This window comes from Podarcis raffonei, chromosome 2, assembly GCF_027172205.1.
Source record: "Podarcis raffonei isolate rPodRaf1 chromosome 2, rPodRaf1.pri, whole genome shotgun sequence".
In the NCBI taxonomy this organism is placed as follows: domain Eukaryota; kingdom Metazoa; phylum Chordata; class Lepidosauria; order Squamata; family Lacertidae; genus Podarcis; species Podarcis raffonei.
This window is the reverse complement of record NC_070603.1, coordinates 58,843,844-58,862,701: the sequence shown is the minus strand read 5'-3', so window position 1 is coordinate 58,862,701 and position 18,858 is coordinate 58,843,844. Positions and strand designations below refer to the sequence as shown.

Below are 18,858 nucleotides of genomic sequence, written 5' to 3'. Positions count from 1 at the left end.
TGTTGCATCTTTCAATTAAAATGCTGTACTTCTAAGCACCACTTGGAGGCTTCGCCTCTTTTTGGCTTCCTTGTGTTTGGTGTTTTCCTCAGTTTCTGTTCCTGTAACGTAGCCATCAGATAGCTTCCAGCCTTGCCAAAGACTACTTTAAGTTAAGTTTATTTCAAACACTTGCTCCTTCCTGAAGCCCAGTGTCCTTTGACTAAGCTGTTATGAGAGAAGATAGGTTGCAGTGTGCTGTCTAATAAGGGTTTTGTCTGAGTCAAAGTTTTATAATCAGTTTTATTTTATGGCTTCCTCTTGCGCACCATTCACAGGAGGAGAAGGACACTTAGATCAGACAAAAGGCACCCCACTGCCAGATATGCAAGTGGATATTAACGTCTTCTAGCATATTTTGAAAAGCAATCCCCAAGTACAATTTATTGTTCAGGGACTACCCAGTAAAATGTAGCTTTCCCTGGCTGTCTGCAAAGTAATTATTCAAATGCTTTCCCTGCTGGAGGTGAATCGTTTAGTTATCTTGTTCAAAGCCTTGAATTAAAGGTCTTACTGTCAGTGGTGTCTGAGTTATCACTGCTGATCGAGTACTTTCGCCGTTTCTCTTCCATCTGTAACAAAAGAAAGTGAATATTACACTTACTGTTCAGGAAACTCATTATGGCACCAAATCACTGTTATCTCAGGATATCCACACATCGCATTAACCCAACCATACCAGTGAATACTTAGCCTAATGACAAGAGAATTACCAGGGGCTTAAAGAGTGAAAAAGAACATCACTGAACCACTGCAGTTTAAGGTGCAGTAACACTTCTCTTCTAAATCCCTCTGCCACTTGGGTGTGTTTTATTTTTAATCATGCAGAATTCGTGGAAACCAAAACTTTCAAACCAATTCTACAATACAAATTTAAGGAATGTCCATCACTGTGGCGTGGAGAACTCAAGGATACCATGCATCTAAATTTGGATCAAGGTCAGCACAAGTTTGGGACGCGGGTGGCGCTGTTGGTAAAAGCCTCAGCCCCTAGGGCTTGCTGATCGAAAGGTCGGCGGTTCGAATCCCCGCAGCAGGGTGCGCTCCCGTTGTTCAGTCCCAGCGCCTGCCAACCTAGCAGTTCGAAAGCACTCCCGGGTGCAAGTAGATAAATAGGGACCGTTTACCAGCGGGAAGGTAAACGGCGTTTCCGTGTGCGGCTCTGGCTCGCCAGAGCAGCGAAGTCACGCTGGCCACGTGACCCGGAAGTGTCTCCGGACAGCACTGGCCCCCGGCCTCTTGAGTGAGATGGGCGCACAACCCTAGCGTCTGTCAAGACTGGCCCGTACGGGCAGGGGTACCTTTACCTTTACCTTTACAGCACTTACTTATAGCCAATTGCCCAATGGAGCAAATGAGTTGATGAAAAGTTTGGGAGAACACCTTCAGAAACCATCCATGGCCCATAGCGGCAACACCATCGATCTTTGACTTGATGTCAAATAAAAGGTGGAAATTAGTTTGCTAAGGGGACATGTAGTCTTGGACAAGCAATAGCCCCATGGTGATGGTTTGAAAATTGAACCACATGGTGGCTGGCTCCATTCAACAAGCCACTGAAATGTAAAATGCTTATCATGCGGATTTCACCAAGTCAATAACATTCACAAGGGTTTTCACCAAGATTTTAGGACTGACATTTAGAAGGGTTTGAGGGAGAAATTTCTGTTCCCAGAAATGTATGCTCCTGATTAAGTTTCCTGTATGAAATGGGTTAAAAGACTAGCCTCCTACTGAGCTTCTGCAACTAGGTAAAAAAAAAGGTAAAGGACCCCTGGATGGTTAAGTCCAGTCAAAGGCAACTATGGGGAGCGGCGGTCATCTTTCTTCAGGCCAAGGGAGCCGGCATTTGTCCACAGACAGCTTTCCAGATCATGTGGCCGGCATGATTAAACCGCTTCTGGCGCAACAGAACACCATGACAGAAGCCAGAGCACATGGAAACGCCATTTACCTTGAGGGGAGGGTGACACTATTGATTAAAGATGGCACCTTGGCACAATTCTCAACCCATGACCTTGTATTACAGTACTTTAGTGCCCAAACCAATGAACCACTGCCTGTTTAAACTAGAGGATCCACATCAGGATATGACCCAGCACACTCCAGAAGCACAAGAAGCCACTCTGGAGGTTTATATTTTGGCACAAACCCAATTTCATATTCAAACAGGAGAGAGGGAGGTGCACACCCCAAGATCACCACCAAATCTCTAAGATGGAAGAAGCTAATCTTTACTTCAGTTCATTTATGTCCATACCGCAAGCCAACTGTCTTCCAATTATTCATAGCCTCACTTGTGTTGCACATTATCACTACCACTCTTTCCGCTGGTACATACAAAGTGGGTGGGCATGCAAGTATCTCAAAGGTCAGAGCTCACGGTAAGTGGTATTGTTTCTACATAACACTAACAAAAAAGCCTATGCGTCCCTCTCACAGTATTTGCATGCAGGTGTGGAAGTTGTTTGCAAAACAAATGATTCCCGAGAGGAAGAAGTATGCCAGATGCCATGTTACATACCAACCCATTGCATCTACATCAATTAACTCTCTGCTATGGTGCATAAGGGTGAATGCACATCTGTGCACAGGTCAGATGTGCATGGAAATCAGATTGCACTCCATATAAACTGTAATGCAGACATGGCCCAAGTTATTTCTAGGAACACTTATTCCTAGAACTCTTATGCTTTCCTTTATTTTTTAAGAACAGTATCCTTGGTTAATCCAAAGCATTTTTCCTACTGTCCACTGAACCAAGTATATTGAGAGAAAAAGAATATTAAGGGCAGCAGAGATTCACACACCAATTGTACAGAAACCCTGCTGTGAACACACCATCACAGCTAACTGTGCTGGATGTAACTACAATGATACGCTATGCAGCACAAATGGAGCAGTTAATCCTTACTACACTACACCTACTCTCAATTCCTCCTCCCTTATATATTGCTATCTAGCAACAGATGGCACTACATCTAGTCCGAACTGCACAAGTCATATATCACAAACCTTTCTAGGCCCATGGGGACATTGGGACTTTTGAGCAAGCGTCATGGGTACCATCCTCCGATCCCTTCACTCCCACCTTCCTGGATAGGGCCCCCTCCCACAGAGACATAGAAAGAGAAAGCATACACATGCACACACATGCCTTACATTTCCAAGCAATGCAGGTAAACGTTGGATCCAGTAAAATTAATCTGAGCTCTTCCAATAACTCTTCCAACATCCTGCATTAGCTCTATGTACTTCTCAAGAGAGGAAAAAGGTAAGCACCCTCAGCCTTTGCAGACGTGGGATGGACACCACAGAAAGGAGATGGCTTGTCCATGCCCAAACAAGCATGCATACATTCTTTATACACAAAGCAGCAAACGTCACTTTGTCTAGGCCTTCCCGTCGCTTCACCTGCCCAGATGAGGGCATGGGTGGCAAATACCCAAGTCTGACAGATAGTTCCCCTTTTCTGGGCTCAGAGCCCAGCACCCCAAGCCCACAGATAAGGATAACATCAAAGCAAGCCCATTAACTTATATCAAAGCAAGTGAGTATAAACATATATGAGCTCATTGCTGCAACAACTACCAATTAATTGTGGGGTTATCTTGACTACCAAGATGGCATTAGTAAATCTTCCAGAACGGTTCACCTTTGGTTGAACACAAACAGGCAGAAGCAGCTCTGGCTACCTCTTTTCTCACGGCAAAGGGGGATTTAAAACCACCCACATAACCTCTGGGTCCTGATTTGGCAAACCCTAACAACAAAGGCCTGCTTTTTTTCTGCTGCTTCTGTGCATTTTCAGATTTTCCAAAATACGCCTGGTTTCATCATAACGAAAGCAGTATAAGCATATTTTAATCCCCAAGTACAACATTATCTCACAAGCCGCCACCATAAGAAATCATAACATACAGGCAGGGGTTCTCTAAGGTACCAATGACTAGATACCATTCACCACCACCACCCTGTTTTTCTTCTAGGAATGAGGAAGGAAAGAACAAAACTGTGGAAAATAGTTTTGTTTGTGGTTTAATCACAAGAGCTATTAGGAGAAAATTGCACTTGATGACAAGACCACAGGATGCTATTATCCTTTGGAAAAGATGACAATCCGCAAAGGAATTCCCATAAATACTAAATCATAAAATCCTAAGCACTGCCTTCATTTCCAGCACATGTGCAATGTTTTACCATGCCACTACGAAGGATAATAACAGCGAAGTAACATAAACATTTTTACTGACAACGCTGTGGTAAAGAATTGCCCTGTCAAAACATGATTAAAATTACTTCTTGACAATATGGCTATATCAATACTTTTCTCCAGTAATTCAGGGGGAACAGATGTTATTAAACCAGCCTTGCACTTCAGGGCCATTAGATTTCAGGGAGAGAGAAAGATGCCGCAGATGGATTTGAAGACCGTTTATGAAGCTGAAATTCCAACTGAGCATCTTCCTACTGGGGTTTTGCTGACCAGGTCAGTTTAAAAAAATAAATACTTAACAGAGCAGCTTCTACGCTTTGGAACTAAGAATGGGCAGAGAAAGATTCATTTGAGGACTTGATATTTGTCCCTCACAAGCTCTCCTGCAAAAAAGTATTTGTGGGGCAAATTAAATGCAAAAATATCCTGAAGGGTGCAAGACTCAGAGCTACAAAATTCTGCTAAGTTCCACTGAGACTTTTACTTCTTAATATTGTTGCCAACTGTGGCAAAGTTATTTGTGCCAATTCAGAGTCCCCTGTGCCACTTCAATGGCACAGGATGCTGTCTGCCCAGTTCCTCGGCACTGAGTTGAAATGGAGAAACACTTGCAGGTGTAGGACGTCCATGAGCATGCACTGCACTCCAGAGCCTAGGTCACTGAATCGGGAGTAAACAAGTTACCTGGCAGAGATCACCAGGCTTCTTCTAGGATACTTAAGCTGTCAGTTGTAAAATGATGCTAGTAAAACCTGTCTCCTCCCCTTTTGCACCAAGCTGAGAGGCTAATGTTTTTCATGCTGCTCCTATAACGTGTGAAATTATGGTGAAGTCCTTCTAGGTTAGCAAACAGTCACAATATAATAATCAGCATTTATTTAAAAAACACGCTTTAGTGCTCAAGGTGCACCACATGCATTCCTTCAGTATACAACACCCCTGTAAGGATGGCCAGCATTATTATCCTCATATAGCAAATGGGGTCTGGGGTTGAGTGCTCACGGCTTGCCTAATGGCACTGAGTAAGTTTGCTGCAAAGATATAAAAATTCTAGAAGAGTGGCCATGCTAGTCTGTTGCAGCAAAAAAACAATAAAATATTGTGGCTCCTTAAACGCCAGCACATTTGTTAAAGTGAGATTTTGTAGGCAAGAGCCTGGTTCGTCACATCTACTAACTAAATTTGCCAAAGATGATTAAGCATCTAAGAATGTTTTTATAACCGTCCCAAGATACTCCTCAAAATCTATGTGCAACAGAATGACAACTATGTTTGACCTTTTTATATTTCTTGAACAACTGAGCCATAGGCATTTATAAAGACCTGACATGCTGTGGGGGCAGTGGTCCTTGCACGGCACAGGTGCCACACACAGGGATGGTAAGGGAAGCCCCGCTGTTGGCAGTAATTTTACTTTATGTACAAAGCAGACCACCAGTAAGCAAGCTAATGTTATTAGGCCTGGCAGATAACTGCAGGAATGTGGGTTGAGAACTTTATTCTTCCAAAAAGAAATTAAGGATGAATGTTCTTTCAAAGGTTTTCTTCAAAGAGCCTCCTAACAGCAAGCTGTATTGTGCTCTCCCCTTTTCCCTTGGAAGAAGAGCTGAGTCAATTCTGCCAGGCTTTGGATGTTATATGCGGTTCCAGAGTCTCTAAATAACCACAACCTGCTGATTAGATTACTAGGTTACCCTATCCAGCAGGGGAAATGACATTCTATGCATTCCTTCCTCTGCTTTACGCATTAGCTGTGTCATTCTCTCAGGCGTAGAAAATTCTGACTTACAATGGCCTGCTCCCTCATTTTATTTGAAAACTTTCACTTGTGGACATATGCATTTTCTTGCTGGATCATTCCAAGCCATCTAGTTCAGCACTCTGTTTTCGGTCTCAGCTAGCCAGATACTTATGAAGGCTCATAGCAAGTTACAGGAGGTGATAGTCATTTGTTTGGCCTGAACATGGAGAGCCCACTTAACTTTCATTGCTAAAAGCCACTCATAAACTAATCCTCTATTTACATTATTTCTACACACACTTTTTTTTTAAGGTTGATAACGTGCATAAACAATTCATATATGCAAGCCCAGCAGCCTTGTCCCTCAGAAGTGTATCTCAAGTTCTACAACTTTTCAGAAGGCACAACATTATTCTGTATGGCATATATTGCAAGGATCTGGCAGAATTCTGGCATAAATTCTAAATTTCTTCCACACAGCTCAATCAGCCAGCCTACCCAGTGTAGGAATAAGCTTTGCAACAGCATTGCAATCCACAAAGCCATTGCCTCAAAGTGATACACATACGCGCGCACACACACACACACACACACACACACATACACTTTAAATTGACAATGCTAACTGCAGGAGGCAACTTCTGAGACTTCCCCCTGTGGCAGGTCACTAAGAAGTTGAATAAAATGAGATGCTAATAAGATCTAAAGTACTTTTGCCTGGAAAGTCTCTCCCAGAGTGGCACTCTTTAACATGAAAGCGAGAATTATACAGCAACCGTAATGTGCAAATGCCTAAACCACTCCATCATGTGAATGGAATCTCTATCTTTAATATCACTTATTTATTCAAATACCGTCTTGGGAGAGCAAATTGTAGAAAAGGAAAAAAGTGTTTGGTCATCAGATAATCTGCCTTTGGGACGCCTTACTTAACAGTGTCCCATTTGGGGCTCAAATTTCCCCATCCCTAGTCATTTTTTATCCTATGGTGGTCAAGGGAAACGCACACACTGAATTCTGTGTTCTCTCAAGTTGTGGTACGGGTGAAAGAAACCAACTTTCCTGTTTGTTCTTCCTACATACCTGAATAAAAAAAAAGAAAACAGCACCCCCGGTGGCATGTTAGGAATCTTCTTTCTGAATCCGTAATTCTTCTCTAGCAATCCATTTTCAGACACTTTTCTTTTTGTCAGCTAAAAACACACGGGACAGTTCACTGCCTTTTAGCTTTCATGGAAACTGCTTGGTAACTTCTAGAAAATACAGCTAACCTTTTTCCTTAAAAAGTATCTTACTGATCCTTGGGTTTTCATTCTCTTCTTTGTATTTTCTTTGCTCCGTGCCATAAAACATTCCCCTCTACAGTTTCTGAATCAAAACTATGTAAGGCCTAGGTAACCCTAGGCTGCATCACTTGATTGAATACTACTCTATACCAAATAGTAATAATAACAGAAAATTTTTTGGGGGGGCGGAATGGCTAGAACTATTTGCAGTCATACAGCATTCACAGCCGTATAAAACTTCACTTGCACTATAAAGTGATCCAAGACCCACATTTAGTACCTCAGTAAAAACTAGGCCTCACTCAAGGTTCAGACAAGAGGGCTTATTAATCTGAAAAGAATGAGTCCAAGCCAGGTGCTCTAAATTCCTCTTCTACAATAAAAAGCAAAGAAGTCGTTCTCATGGTTCTCAAAGGCTATCAATCAAATTCAGATTTCTGGGGCTTTTGTGTATGATAAGAGCCCACGATGTGTTCAAAATACTCTAAGCCCATCTTCAAGCCTGAAGCTAGTAAAGCAAATGAGCTTTAAAGCTTTATAGTCATACCCCTCCACACCTGCTCCATCGACTACTGTTTGACTAGTTTCAAGTTTCAAAGTGATGGAGCACTGCATACGAGAGGTCCGATCCCTGTTGCTTCCAGGTAGGGCTGGCGAAAGCTTTTGCTTGAAAGCTGGGAGAGCCATAGGCAGCCAGTGTAGAAAATACTGAGCTAGGCAGAACCAGTGTGGTCTGACTGTGCTGCTTCCTACACTCCTAAGATTGGCTCAGAGCACATCTGAAAACTAAGCTCCTAGATCTCATTTTATCATCTTTCTGACCAAGCTGACATTTTGTTTAGCTTGTGCTCTGCATTTTTCAAACTTCAGATGCTGGGAAATAATAATATAGCTAACTTTTCCATTCTACAGTGGTACCTCAGGTTAAGTACTTAATTCATTCCGGAGGTCCGTACTTAACCTGAAACTGTTCTTAACTTGAAGCACCACTTTAGCTAATGGGGCCTCCTGCTGCCGCTGCGCTACCGGAGCACGATTTCTGTTCTCAACCTGAAGCAAAGTTCTTAACCTGAAGCACTATTTCTGGGTTAGCGGAGTCTGTAACCTGAAGCGTATGTAACCTGAAGCGTATGTAACCTGAAGCGTATGCAACCTGAGGTACCACTGTACTAGTATTAGTATTACTACTACTATACCTTTTCCCCTAACAGAACTCAAAGACAGCTTACATATAAAATAAGAACCACTATAAACATAGGGGGAGGGGGAGAATCATACAAAAACAATTGAAAAGGAATAGAATTAAAACCATATACATATATAAAATCTATTTAAAACATATCAATAATTGCAATTTAAAAAGCATGGCACAACCCCTTTCATTAAAAACAGTCAGTTCCCAAAAGCCTGTTGGAACAAGAAAGTCTTCACCTGCTGCGGCAAGACCAACAAAGAGGAAGCCAGTCTGGCTTCTCTAGGGAGGGAGCAGCTACCAAGAAGTCCTGTACCTGCATCTCTACCAGCTGTGCCTGAGAGGGTAGAGAAACTGAAAGAAGAGCAGGTTCCTGTGAGGGAATATGGTATTTCAGAGAGCTTGGACCTAAGCCCTGCAGGCCTTTATAACCAAAATGCTGAACTGTGCCCAGAAACAGACCGGTAGCCAGTGGAAGTATTGTAGCAATATGCTTCCTGTAACCAGCCCTGGTCAACAATCTGGCTATTTTGATTGGTTTTACCTGCACTGAACCAATGGGAACTCTTAACATTTCCCTCCGTGGCTAACAAAAGAGAGGCACATTATGAAAGAAGAGAAGTGACCTTCCAAAAAAAGCTTTAGTAATATAAAGTTTGGGATTCTTATGTACTAAGTTCAATACCATGGAACAGAAGGAGATACACAAGCCAATAAGCCAATAAAATATGGATAAAGTTCCCTCTATAGTATCTATATGGTTCAATAAATATTTTATTTAAATGGTTCAATAAATATTTTATTTAATGCATAAAACTGACCTGGCACTCATTATGTTTATGTTCTGTACTTGTAAGTATTAAGATGCTTAACCACATTTAGGATGTAATCCTAACCATGCTTTAAAACTACAGTCCTAATCTCATTAATCTGGGAGTAAACGCCATTGAACTCAATAGGATTTACTGCTGAGTAGACATGGTAGGACTGAGCTCTTTGTTCCCTGTCCCACATATCTAACTATCCTAGTTGGTTTTCTCTTGGATAATTTTTATTTTTAGCATTCTACTTATTCCAAGAAAGAGAAGTTTCCAAACTGATAAGAAAGCCCTCTACTGGAGGAAAGAACAAAGTTGAGAAGGGGAGTAGACTAACTAAACAGATCCAAAGAGAAACTCTTGCATTTGCACCATCAAGCATGACACACACACTGGGTGATACCTTGCACCTCTACCATGGGAGAGAGGTTTTCCTGGTGCATAACTGAAAAGCAAAGGTGACCCATCCCCCTCCATGCTGTATACACCAAGTTTTGGTTTTTGTGCCCAATAATTCAGTTTTTCTTCTTCTTTTAAAGAATCCTGTGAATTCTAGTTCTCATTTTTAAGTTACTTTCTAGTTTTCAATGAGAAATATGCCATAGAATCAGAAACACAGAATCAAACAAAAAAGCTTCAATTGTTTTTCAGTCCCTGTGTTTACATATCAATCATCTTCAATACTATACTCATTTTTTCCCATTTGAGGCAAACAACTTCAGAATAACAATACAAGACAATAACTGCAGCATTCCCATTAGTTGTGTGGGGGGATCCTGTGGAAAGGATGTGCAAATTATTGCCTTCTCCAGCCTCAGATACAAACCCCCAGCATGACTAGGCGCTTCCCATCCCTGGCAGAAACGCTTTCACTAAAAAGTGATCAATTTCCCTTAAAACTACACAAAGTAGTAGTTATGCACATATCTGAATATGTAATGCACTACACACTTCAACATCTAAAAATATGACGGACCTGAATACCTGAGGAAGCAGCAACTAATAAAAGACCATGAAGGAAAAGTCCCATTATATTTAAAGCCCTGCACTTACCCTTGTTTTGGATTATCTAGAAACTGAATGGGAGATTGGCCTGTGTGGAAAGTATGGAGTGCGTGCCTCCTGTAAACATTTTCCACTTAATAGGTCCCGTTGCAAAGGATGACTCCAATAATTGTAGTCATCTTTCTAAACAAAGATAAAAGTTACTTCCTGCTTCTTCCTCTGCCAGCTCCAACATATGAAAAATCTAGATCCATTCAATCTAGCTTCACTCCTGGTTTTGACACGGAAACAGCCTTGATCGCACAAGTGAAAGGACAGGGAGAGCGAGACCCTTCTAATTTTCCTGCACTTCAGTGACCAACTCTGCTTAGTTTGCAAACAAACCAACTTCAAAACACTGGCTATGAAATTGGCTTGTTTAATTATGTTGGATGCAGCTCATGTACATAGTGATAAACCACAGTATAGGATCACAAGCTAACTTGGCCAGTGTTAAGGCTCAATAATGGACTAGGTCTTTAAAATAAAATAAAACAGAGAATGAACCTTGAAAAAAAAATTTAAAAAATGGACTAGGTCAGCAGAACCATCATTTTCATGACAACCCTTGTCACAAGTCTGGCAAATCTGGAACTATACTTCATAATCTGATAACGCTGACGGTTTTACTTGGACTTTGTTTTAATCCATGTGCAACTGTATTCATTCTATGCGCCTATTTTATCACTTTGTTTTTCACCTTTTGATTTTCTTCTGTTACTATAAATGTTCTTTACAAAATAAATAAATAAATATAATAATAATAATAATAATGATGATGATGATGATGATGATGATGGACCAGGCAAGAAGCAATACACTCAAAGCCAAATTGTGACAATACCCATTCTGGGCATGGTTACACCCACCTGAAGAATCAAGTTTGTATTTTGTGGGTGCCAATAGATCTAGTGCTGTCGCTGGAGGTCACATTATGCACCTCCTGCCTTCAGCTTCAATCCCTGCTGGCCCAACTACAGCTATTCATGTTCCAGTAGTCTCTAAATTAAACTACTGCACTGCACAGGCAATTACTTTGCAACTCCTCAGAAACTTCAGTTATTTCAAAATATAGTGACTATGCTGTTAACCGAGACTGGCTATAAGAAGATTGAGGGTTGCTTACAATCAAGCAGTGCCTAAGTTTTATTAAATGAATGAATGAATGAAGAAGAAAACTGTAAGTTGCTTGTCCAGCTAACAGTAGCTGACAGTCAGTTTCTGGGCACAAGTGCTGGTGCTGGCCTTTAAAGCTCTAAATGGCTGGGGACTTGGGTTTCTAAGGGGAATGAAGGATAGTGAAGTGGTAAAGAATCTACTTTGCATGCAGAAGGCCCCAGGTTCAATCCCTGGCATCTCCAGAAACTCCTGTCTGAAACCCTGGAGAGCGGCTGCCTCTCAGTGTGGACAGAGCTGATTTAGATGGACCAATGGCTTGACCCAGTTGATGGCAACTTTCTATGATCCTAAAGGGCTGCCTCCTTCCACATGAGTCTCCCCAACGGTTGGCATTTGTCACCTGAGGCTTTTCTTCAAGCCCCCTTCTTCTGAAGGTGGTAATTAGAGAGGGGGCCTTTTCAGCTGTGGTGCCCCCAAATTCGGAACTCCCTTCCCAGGGTCGGCTCACCTAGCCCGATTCCAGAATACATTTTTATATGCCCAGGTCTTCTAGGATGTCAGCTAGATGATTTTAACCTGGTGATTTTAACTGTTCTCTGCTGGTTTTGGATACTCTGCATTTTTGTGCTCTGCTGTATTACTTTACATAGCTTTAATCATCAGAAGCTATATCAGCACTGGATTTGTTCTATTATCTTGCAAGCTGTTGTGCGAGTTTGCTGTCTGAAGACAGCATGTAAACATTTTATTTATTTATTTATTTAGCAGAGCATCAGTATAAAAATGCCGCTTTGAAAGCATTGTTTGGCCATATTCAGAGGTCACCGAACACCACATATTTTCTCTCTCTCCTACCCCATGACTCATGCAGCTTCCATCTGAAATTGCTTGGTCTCTGGTATCCAAAAAGCAGCTGGTAGATGGATCCAGTGAAACTACTCTACATTTTTGTCTGTGCAATCACCCAGCAAAAAGCTACCAAAGAGTTGCATTCAGACATTTCAAGATGCAACAAGGGCTCAATTACTCTGATTGAGGGGTTAAACTAGCACTGTGTGCTTTGATCAACACGTACTTCTTAAGGTTGGGTATTTTTGATTTTGCTTTAGCCATGCTCACTATCTTGGTTCCTGGAGCAACTTCTAAGCTTATTTAAATTTAAAACAAAACTCTCTTGTGTTCACTTTGTCTGCTTTGCATTTTTCCGTATCTAGGAGGATTTTTTTTATCACACATATTTATGATCCTACTTTCCCTTTCTGACTCTCTTTATTCTGCTAACCCTTTGGTTATCCAAAGACATATCCAGACAAACTAGCAACAGAGACAGACAAGAGTGGCTGGGGAAACCCAGTCAGATGGGCGGGGTATAAATAATAAATTATTGCTATATTATTATTAAGTTAATGACAACAGATGTTAGATACAGGGAGGAGAGATGGGCATCACCAACATAGTAATGTCTAAGCATAACAATAATAAAATACAACTAAGCATAGCCCTCTCTAAACAGAATTATTGAAAGATGGTGGGTAGCCAAATACAGAATATGCATGCTCCAGGCCCTGATTTTGGAATCCTACAATAACTGGCAAATATGCACCTTGAAAATGATTTGGCAACCAACTTTCAAAGCCAGCTGCTGGCTGCACTACTAGCAAAGGGAGAAAAATAACTTCTACCGTCTACAGCTTTTAACTGAAAGCTATCTATCCCAGTGAAGTCATAGTGCTTAATGTGTGAGACTAGGACCTGGGAGACCAGCATTCAAATCTTCACTTGGCCATGAAACTCACTGAATGACCTTGGGCTAATCTCAGTTTAACCTAACACACAGGGTTGTTGCAGAGGTGAGAACCAGCTATGCCACCTTGAACTCCTTTGAAAAAAGGTGGGCTATAAATGAAATGAATAAATAAAATCAAGAAGAGTAACCCTAGCAGCAAATTTATCTTCTCCACAGTTATCTGTGCACTATTGTCCCAAACTATTCAACATCTTCCCCAAATCAGAAGAAGCTCCAACGTATGTATCTGACAACTGAAAACTTAAGTCATACTTGTCTTCTGTTCCCACAACTTCTCACCTCCCTTTTTCTGTTATTTATAGAACAGGAATTCTGTTATTTATAGAACAAGATCAGAAGGTTAATGAAAAATGTGCGTTAGTGCCAGGAGTACCCAGGGCTCCATTCACACAGCCAGATTTGACAGGTTACAACTTTCATTACTCATTTTTAACTTCATACAAACAAGGTTAAGGCAGGGTAAACATAGTCAGGCCTTAAGATTCTTGGAAACAGAACAGAAGTTAATGCGACTTTAAGATACCTATTTGGACTAGCATGACAGAAGTCCAAAGAAGCCAAGGTTTCAATATTTTCAATAATTATATAAACAAGGCAATTTCAGCAGGGGCAGCTTTTCTCAATTCTGCATGATAAAAGCTTTTCCTGACAAAACTCCCTCTTTTACCTAACATTAAAAGTTCTGTCCTCCTCAACATCTGACCATGTTAATGCAGGCAACTATAGTTATTCCAATTACATCCTCAGTGGCAACAACCTTAGGGAAATTTGGAGTAAAGCCAGCCTCCATAAGCAAGGAATATGTTTACCTTCCTGCCCTGTTTCAGCAGCCTTGGCTGTCAAAACCCAAGCTGAATTTTCCTACAGCAAACTTGACCTTTATACAAACTATTTTTCATTCAGTCTCAAATATGCTTCAACTTCAGGGGCCAGCAAATGTTTAAAGGTCAAGTATAGTTCTTAAAGGCCAATATTCCTTAACCCCAGTGAGAAGATGAGGGAAGTGAACTGCTGCCCTATCAGGAGCCAAAGACTCATTTGCAAAGGTCTTTCTGATATTGTTTTGCATGTAGATTTACCAAATTAGTGCACTGCGTTTAATGACAGTTGGAGGAATAATCAATTGCCTGTTTGCAAACAGCTGCTGCTGCTGTGCATAAGATTCACAGCACCTAGGGATCTATACAGCTGCATCTGAAATTCAGTTGCTTTTTACAATGATCAGGTGCATTTTCATCTTCCTCAACTTAAAACTACAAATGCAATTTCTAAGAGGGGTGCTGACAGATTCCCTAGCATCTGAAAAGGCAATTAGGATATTATATTCAATTTAGGTCTAAAATTAAAATGCTGTTAGCCGCACGATCAAAGATGGGCATTTGATTTGTAAGAAAAATGTGCTCAAAGTTTCAAGGGTGGAGGGCAAAGAGATTAATTTATATCCCAGAGTGACAGCTGGGAGGCCCCAACAATTTGCAAAGCTACTTGAAGAAATCAACCTTCTGGAGATTATGTTTTTTCTTTATGAAAAAAAAAGGAAGGAGAGATTAAAATGTTTGCTTCTATGAACTCAATTCCACAGAAGATGAAGGAGAGTAAGCAAGACAAAATGAGAAATGTGAGACACACATGGAAAAAGCAAGGACCATCAAGCATCATTTACTGAGGAATGAAGAGTAACATAGGAGTAACAGAGGAAGCTGACTGAGGGAGAAACAGGCAAAGAGAAACTGACTATCTCAAGATGCTTTGAGTTGGAGGGAGATTAACCAACAGTTAACACAGTTAAATGCTAACCTGCATTTCTGTTTACTTATAAGTTTCTAGACAATAACCCAGAATCTACCAAGCAGTCCTCATGATTTATGGTACTTCCAGGTGTTCACAGTCCCACCAAAGGAAGGAGGCATCCACATATCAACAAGTAGCAGACAAAAAGGATGAGGATTGCAATTAAGAACAGGAATACGGAGTGAGCATGATCATGTTGCTGTGGGGCTTACTGCAGCTAGAGAAGATGGGCACCTGGGCATCCTTGAGGGCTGCTAATACTATTAAGGACTACAGGAGAAGCAAAGTTATACAGAAGAGACATAGCCCCAGTGTGCCAGCAATGGAAAAGTATCAAAAGAAGGTATGACTGTCTCAGTGGCACAGGAAAATAGCAAGGGGTGTGTGTGACAGAATAACTGACAACTTAACAGAAGGGTAAGGAGATTCCATTGAAGCATGGGTAACAGCAAAGTGCAGAATGCATCAAAGAATGTTAAAGAGGCAAGAGAACAATCTTGGGTAAGAAGCTCAGGCACTGCTACAAAAATCACATGTAAAAGGAAGTCAAGCCTAAGAGTTTGGAAAAAGAGCAGAGAAAAAATGGAAGATGGGATGGGGTAGGCAAGCTGTATGGGAAAGTTTTTTTGTTTTAAAAAAGATTAACACTCATTTTAAAGAAGTGTTGAATGAGGCCTAATCTAATCCCTTGGGAAACACAAGAATGAAGGACTGGGAGGGATGGGGTGAGCTATGTGTTTATTTTCATTCCATGCTGATTCTGAGCATCTTCCAACACCCAAATTTGCCTAAAGATTCCCAGCCATTTGTTTGCTTTCTCCTTCACCAGTATTCAACCGCCCACCATGATGTAAGCTCAGGAGGCTAAAGGCCAGAGGTAGTTCACATAGTGCCCTACAGACATTGCTGAACTACAATTCCCATCATCCCTGACCTGCCGGCTGTGCTGGCCGGGACTGGTGGGAGCTGGAGTCCAACACCACTTGCGGGGCCACAGGCACCTCACCCTTGCTGAAGGGTATCTCCCCCTATTCAGAATGCCTGCCCTCAGCCTGGAAAAGATAACTGATGAAGCCCGGGAAAGACAGAAAGGTGTTCAGCACTTGGGGGGGGGGGGCGACAGAGAGTATAAGCGGCACCTGTAGCAGAGAAGAATGTTTGAGTGAAGAAAGACCCGCAGGGGTTAAGCTGACAGAGGACTCAGCCCTAGAGACCAAACAACCATAATGGAAGAAAAGGCCTTTTGGTTTAACCGTGGGGGAGGTAGCATCTGTCCTCAGGGTCATGTAAACCACAACCAGCCCACACACTTCTGGGACGAGGGGTGGGCTTCCAGGGCAGAACCTGCGCCTTGCAGGTCTCTGTCCCTCTGACTCCATATAAATGCACTGTATAGAAAGCAGCCGCAAGCGGGGCATCGGGTGTCCGCACGAGGGGTGGGGGCAGCAGGGCAGGAAAAGAGGATGCGCCGCCCTCAGGAGGAATGCCCAGCCCAGCCCAGGCAAAGTGCAAAGCCTGCAAGGAAGTGCAGGGAGGGAGGGAGGGATTCAGTGGCAGAGATGGAGGAAGAGATGAGACGCCCCCGGAGGAGCCCGTTGGGAGCCGGGAGAGTTTGAGAAGGTAAACAACAGCCACGCCCCCTACAGTCCTTCTCCCCACCGCGCAGCTCCGTCGCAGCCGTTGCCTGTACATTTCCACTCCCAAATCTCTCCATGCCCCCCAGCGGCGCGACTCTCGCCCTGCCCCCTCCCAGCCCGGGCAACCGCCCACCGCCCTGGCTGGGCTGTGCAGCCCGACTGCAAAAGCCACCGGCACCCCGGAAAAGCCTGTGCCCTTCCAAGCCCACCCGGGCTCGCCCACCCTGGCCAAGGAAAGGCGCCTCTTCTCCTCCTCTGACTGCCTGCCTCCTGGGCGCATTGTTTGTGTCTGTTGCAGGAGCTGGCAGGGACCCCACAACCCTAGCACGTGAGAGGAGCCGATCATGTGGGTGCAGCTTCAAGACATGCAAAGGCTCCAAAACGTGCTGCGTATCAACAAAAATGAAACTCGTGTCTCTGCTAATTGCCGCGCGAACCTCTCTTTACTCGCGGATACAGGGCGCAACACACACACACCCGCCGCGCACTTTTCGCCCGCCACCCTTTTTTGCCCCTCGAGCGCCTTCTTCCCCCTTCTACCTCAATAAAACGTGTTTAACTCCCCTCTCCCGGCCACCCTCTTGCTTCGAGACCTTTTGGGGTTAGCTCTGCCGCAGTCATTAATTCGAGGAAACGTTTCCTGAGGCTTCTGATCCTTTAAAAAGTTGTTGTTTACATTCCTGCCGCCTCCCTTTTAAAACATGACTGACCAACATGCGCAATCCATGTCTAAAAACGCTACACACTCTTCCACCCCCCCATCCTCCTTTGCAGGCAGCACAGTCAGGGAGCAGTAAAACAAATGCAGGGGGGGGGGAATCGAGAGAAGCTGCAAAAAAAATAATAATGGAGCAATTCTCCACCCTTTTTACCTTGCCTGGGAAAGAGCGTCCTCCAAGAGTTGAGACTGTCCCTCGGGTTACCAGAGAGGTGTGGGGAGAGATGCTCCAAAAACGTAACCGCTCATGGAATCTCCCTTTGCAAAGACTAATCCGGCACCATTGCGCAGGGGGCAAACCATCCCCCTTGTAGGATCCGAAGATGATGCCCTTCTTTTAGGAGTAGATACAAAGTAACTCCATGGATGCAAAATTAAAAACAAAAACAACAAAAAATCAATTCCAAAGAATTGCTTCCAGCTGAGATGGCCGCTCTGTGCAAAATCCAGCGAGCCCTGCGTGTTCCTATTTCTTTTTTAAATCCAGACTTCTTTTCGGATCTCTTTGCAATTGCCCGAAATCCTGCGACTGCCCTTTTTCTTCTTTTCTCTTCCGACCCCCCTTTTCCCCTGCTGGCGAAGAAGGGACTTCTTCAAAGGAGTAGTATATAAATTAGGGTGATGCTGGCGGTTTCACCCCACCTTCTTCCTCCCCCCACGCCCCCTCGCACCCCCTTCCCTCAATTTCTTATTTTCTTGTTTGTTGTTCCTCCCTGACGAGCAGCAGGTCCAGGTGCAGCAGCGGCGGCGGCGGCAGTAGCAAACGTGGGTCCCATCCCTGATTGTGTTCGGCATGTGTTGCCTCCCACCCCAACGCACTGCTCACCCACCACCCCTCCCTCGCCTTCACCTCCCTCCGATGCGCTGAGTCCCCATCTCTTTTCTCTTGTGCCCTGGGCAGCTGGAAAGAGGTCGGGTTGCATACACGGGCTCGCTCTCCTTTTCTCCCTCTCTCCTTCTCTCTCTCTCTCTCTACAAGCCTGATCAGGTCACTTTCGCAATGATCTTCAGCCTCGCGCGCGCACACAACGGCGGCAGCAGTGCACACACAGATCACAGAGCTGCAACACTTTCTTTGCTTCCTCCCCTTCTCATATATACACACTCCCCCTCTTTTTTCCTCTCTCTCTCTCTCTCTCTCTCTCTGCGCCCCCCCCCCCCACCGCGCCGCTTTCACCTCCCCGGAGCTATGCACAGGCGTACACACTAGCCTGCTGCTGCAACCTTACAAAAAATAAGCTTATACTTAACAAAATCTTTTGGCGCCATATTAATGACGTACTTCAAATTTGCCATTTCTTCCTGCGTCAAAAAGACGTTTCTTGCAAATAACAGATGAGGTGCAAGGCGGGCGGCGAGGGATATTAAGGGGAAAGAAACGCCGACCAAGAAACCTCTTCCGCGGAAAGGAGGAAAGAGACCCTCGCAGCGAAAACCGCGCGTGGGGACT

At 43.4% G+C, this 18,858-nt stretch overlaps 1 protein-coding gene across 1 annotated transcript in view; it reads right to left on the bottom strand.

Moving 5' to 3' along the window:
* JADE2 (jade family PHD finger 2) overlaps nt 1-18,858 on the bottom strand; it is a 143,584-nt gene extending 124,726 nt beyond the window's left edge. The window contains exons 1-2 of the mRNA XM_053376823.1: nt 17,563-18,858; nt 554-611 (exon numbers count right to left, since the gene is read on the bottom strand). Of these exons, the coding sequence (XP_053232798.1) occupies nt 554-611 (58 nt within the window). The 5' untranslated portion in view covers nt 17,563-18,858. The remainder of the gene's footprint in view (nt 1-553; nt 612-17,562) is intronic.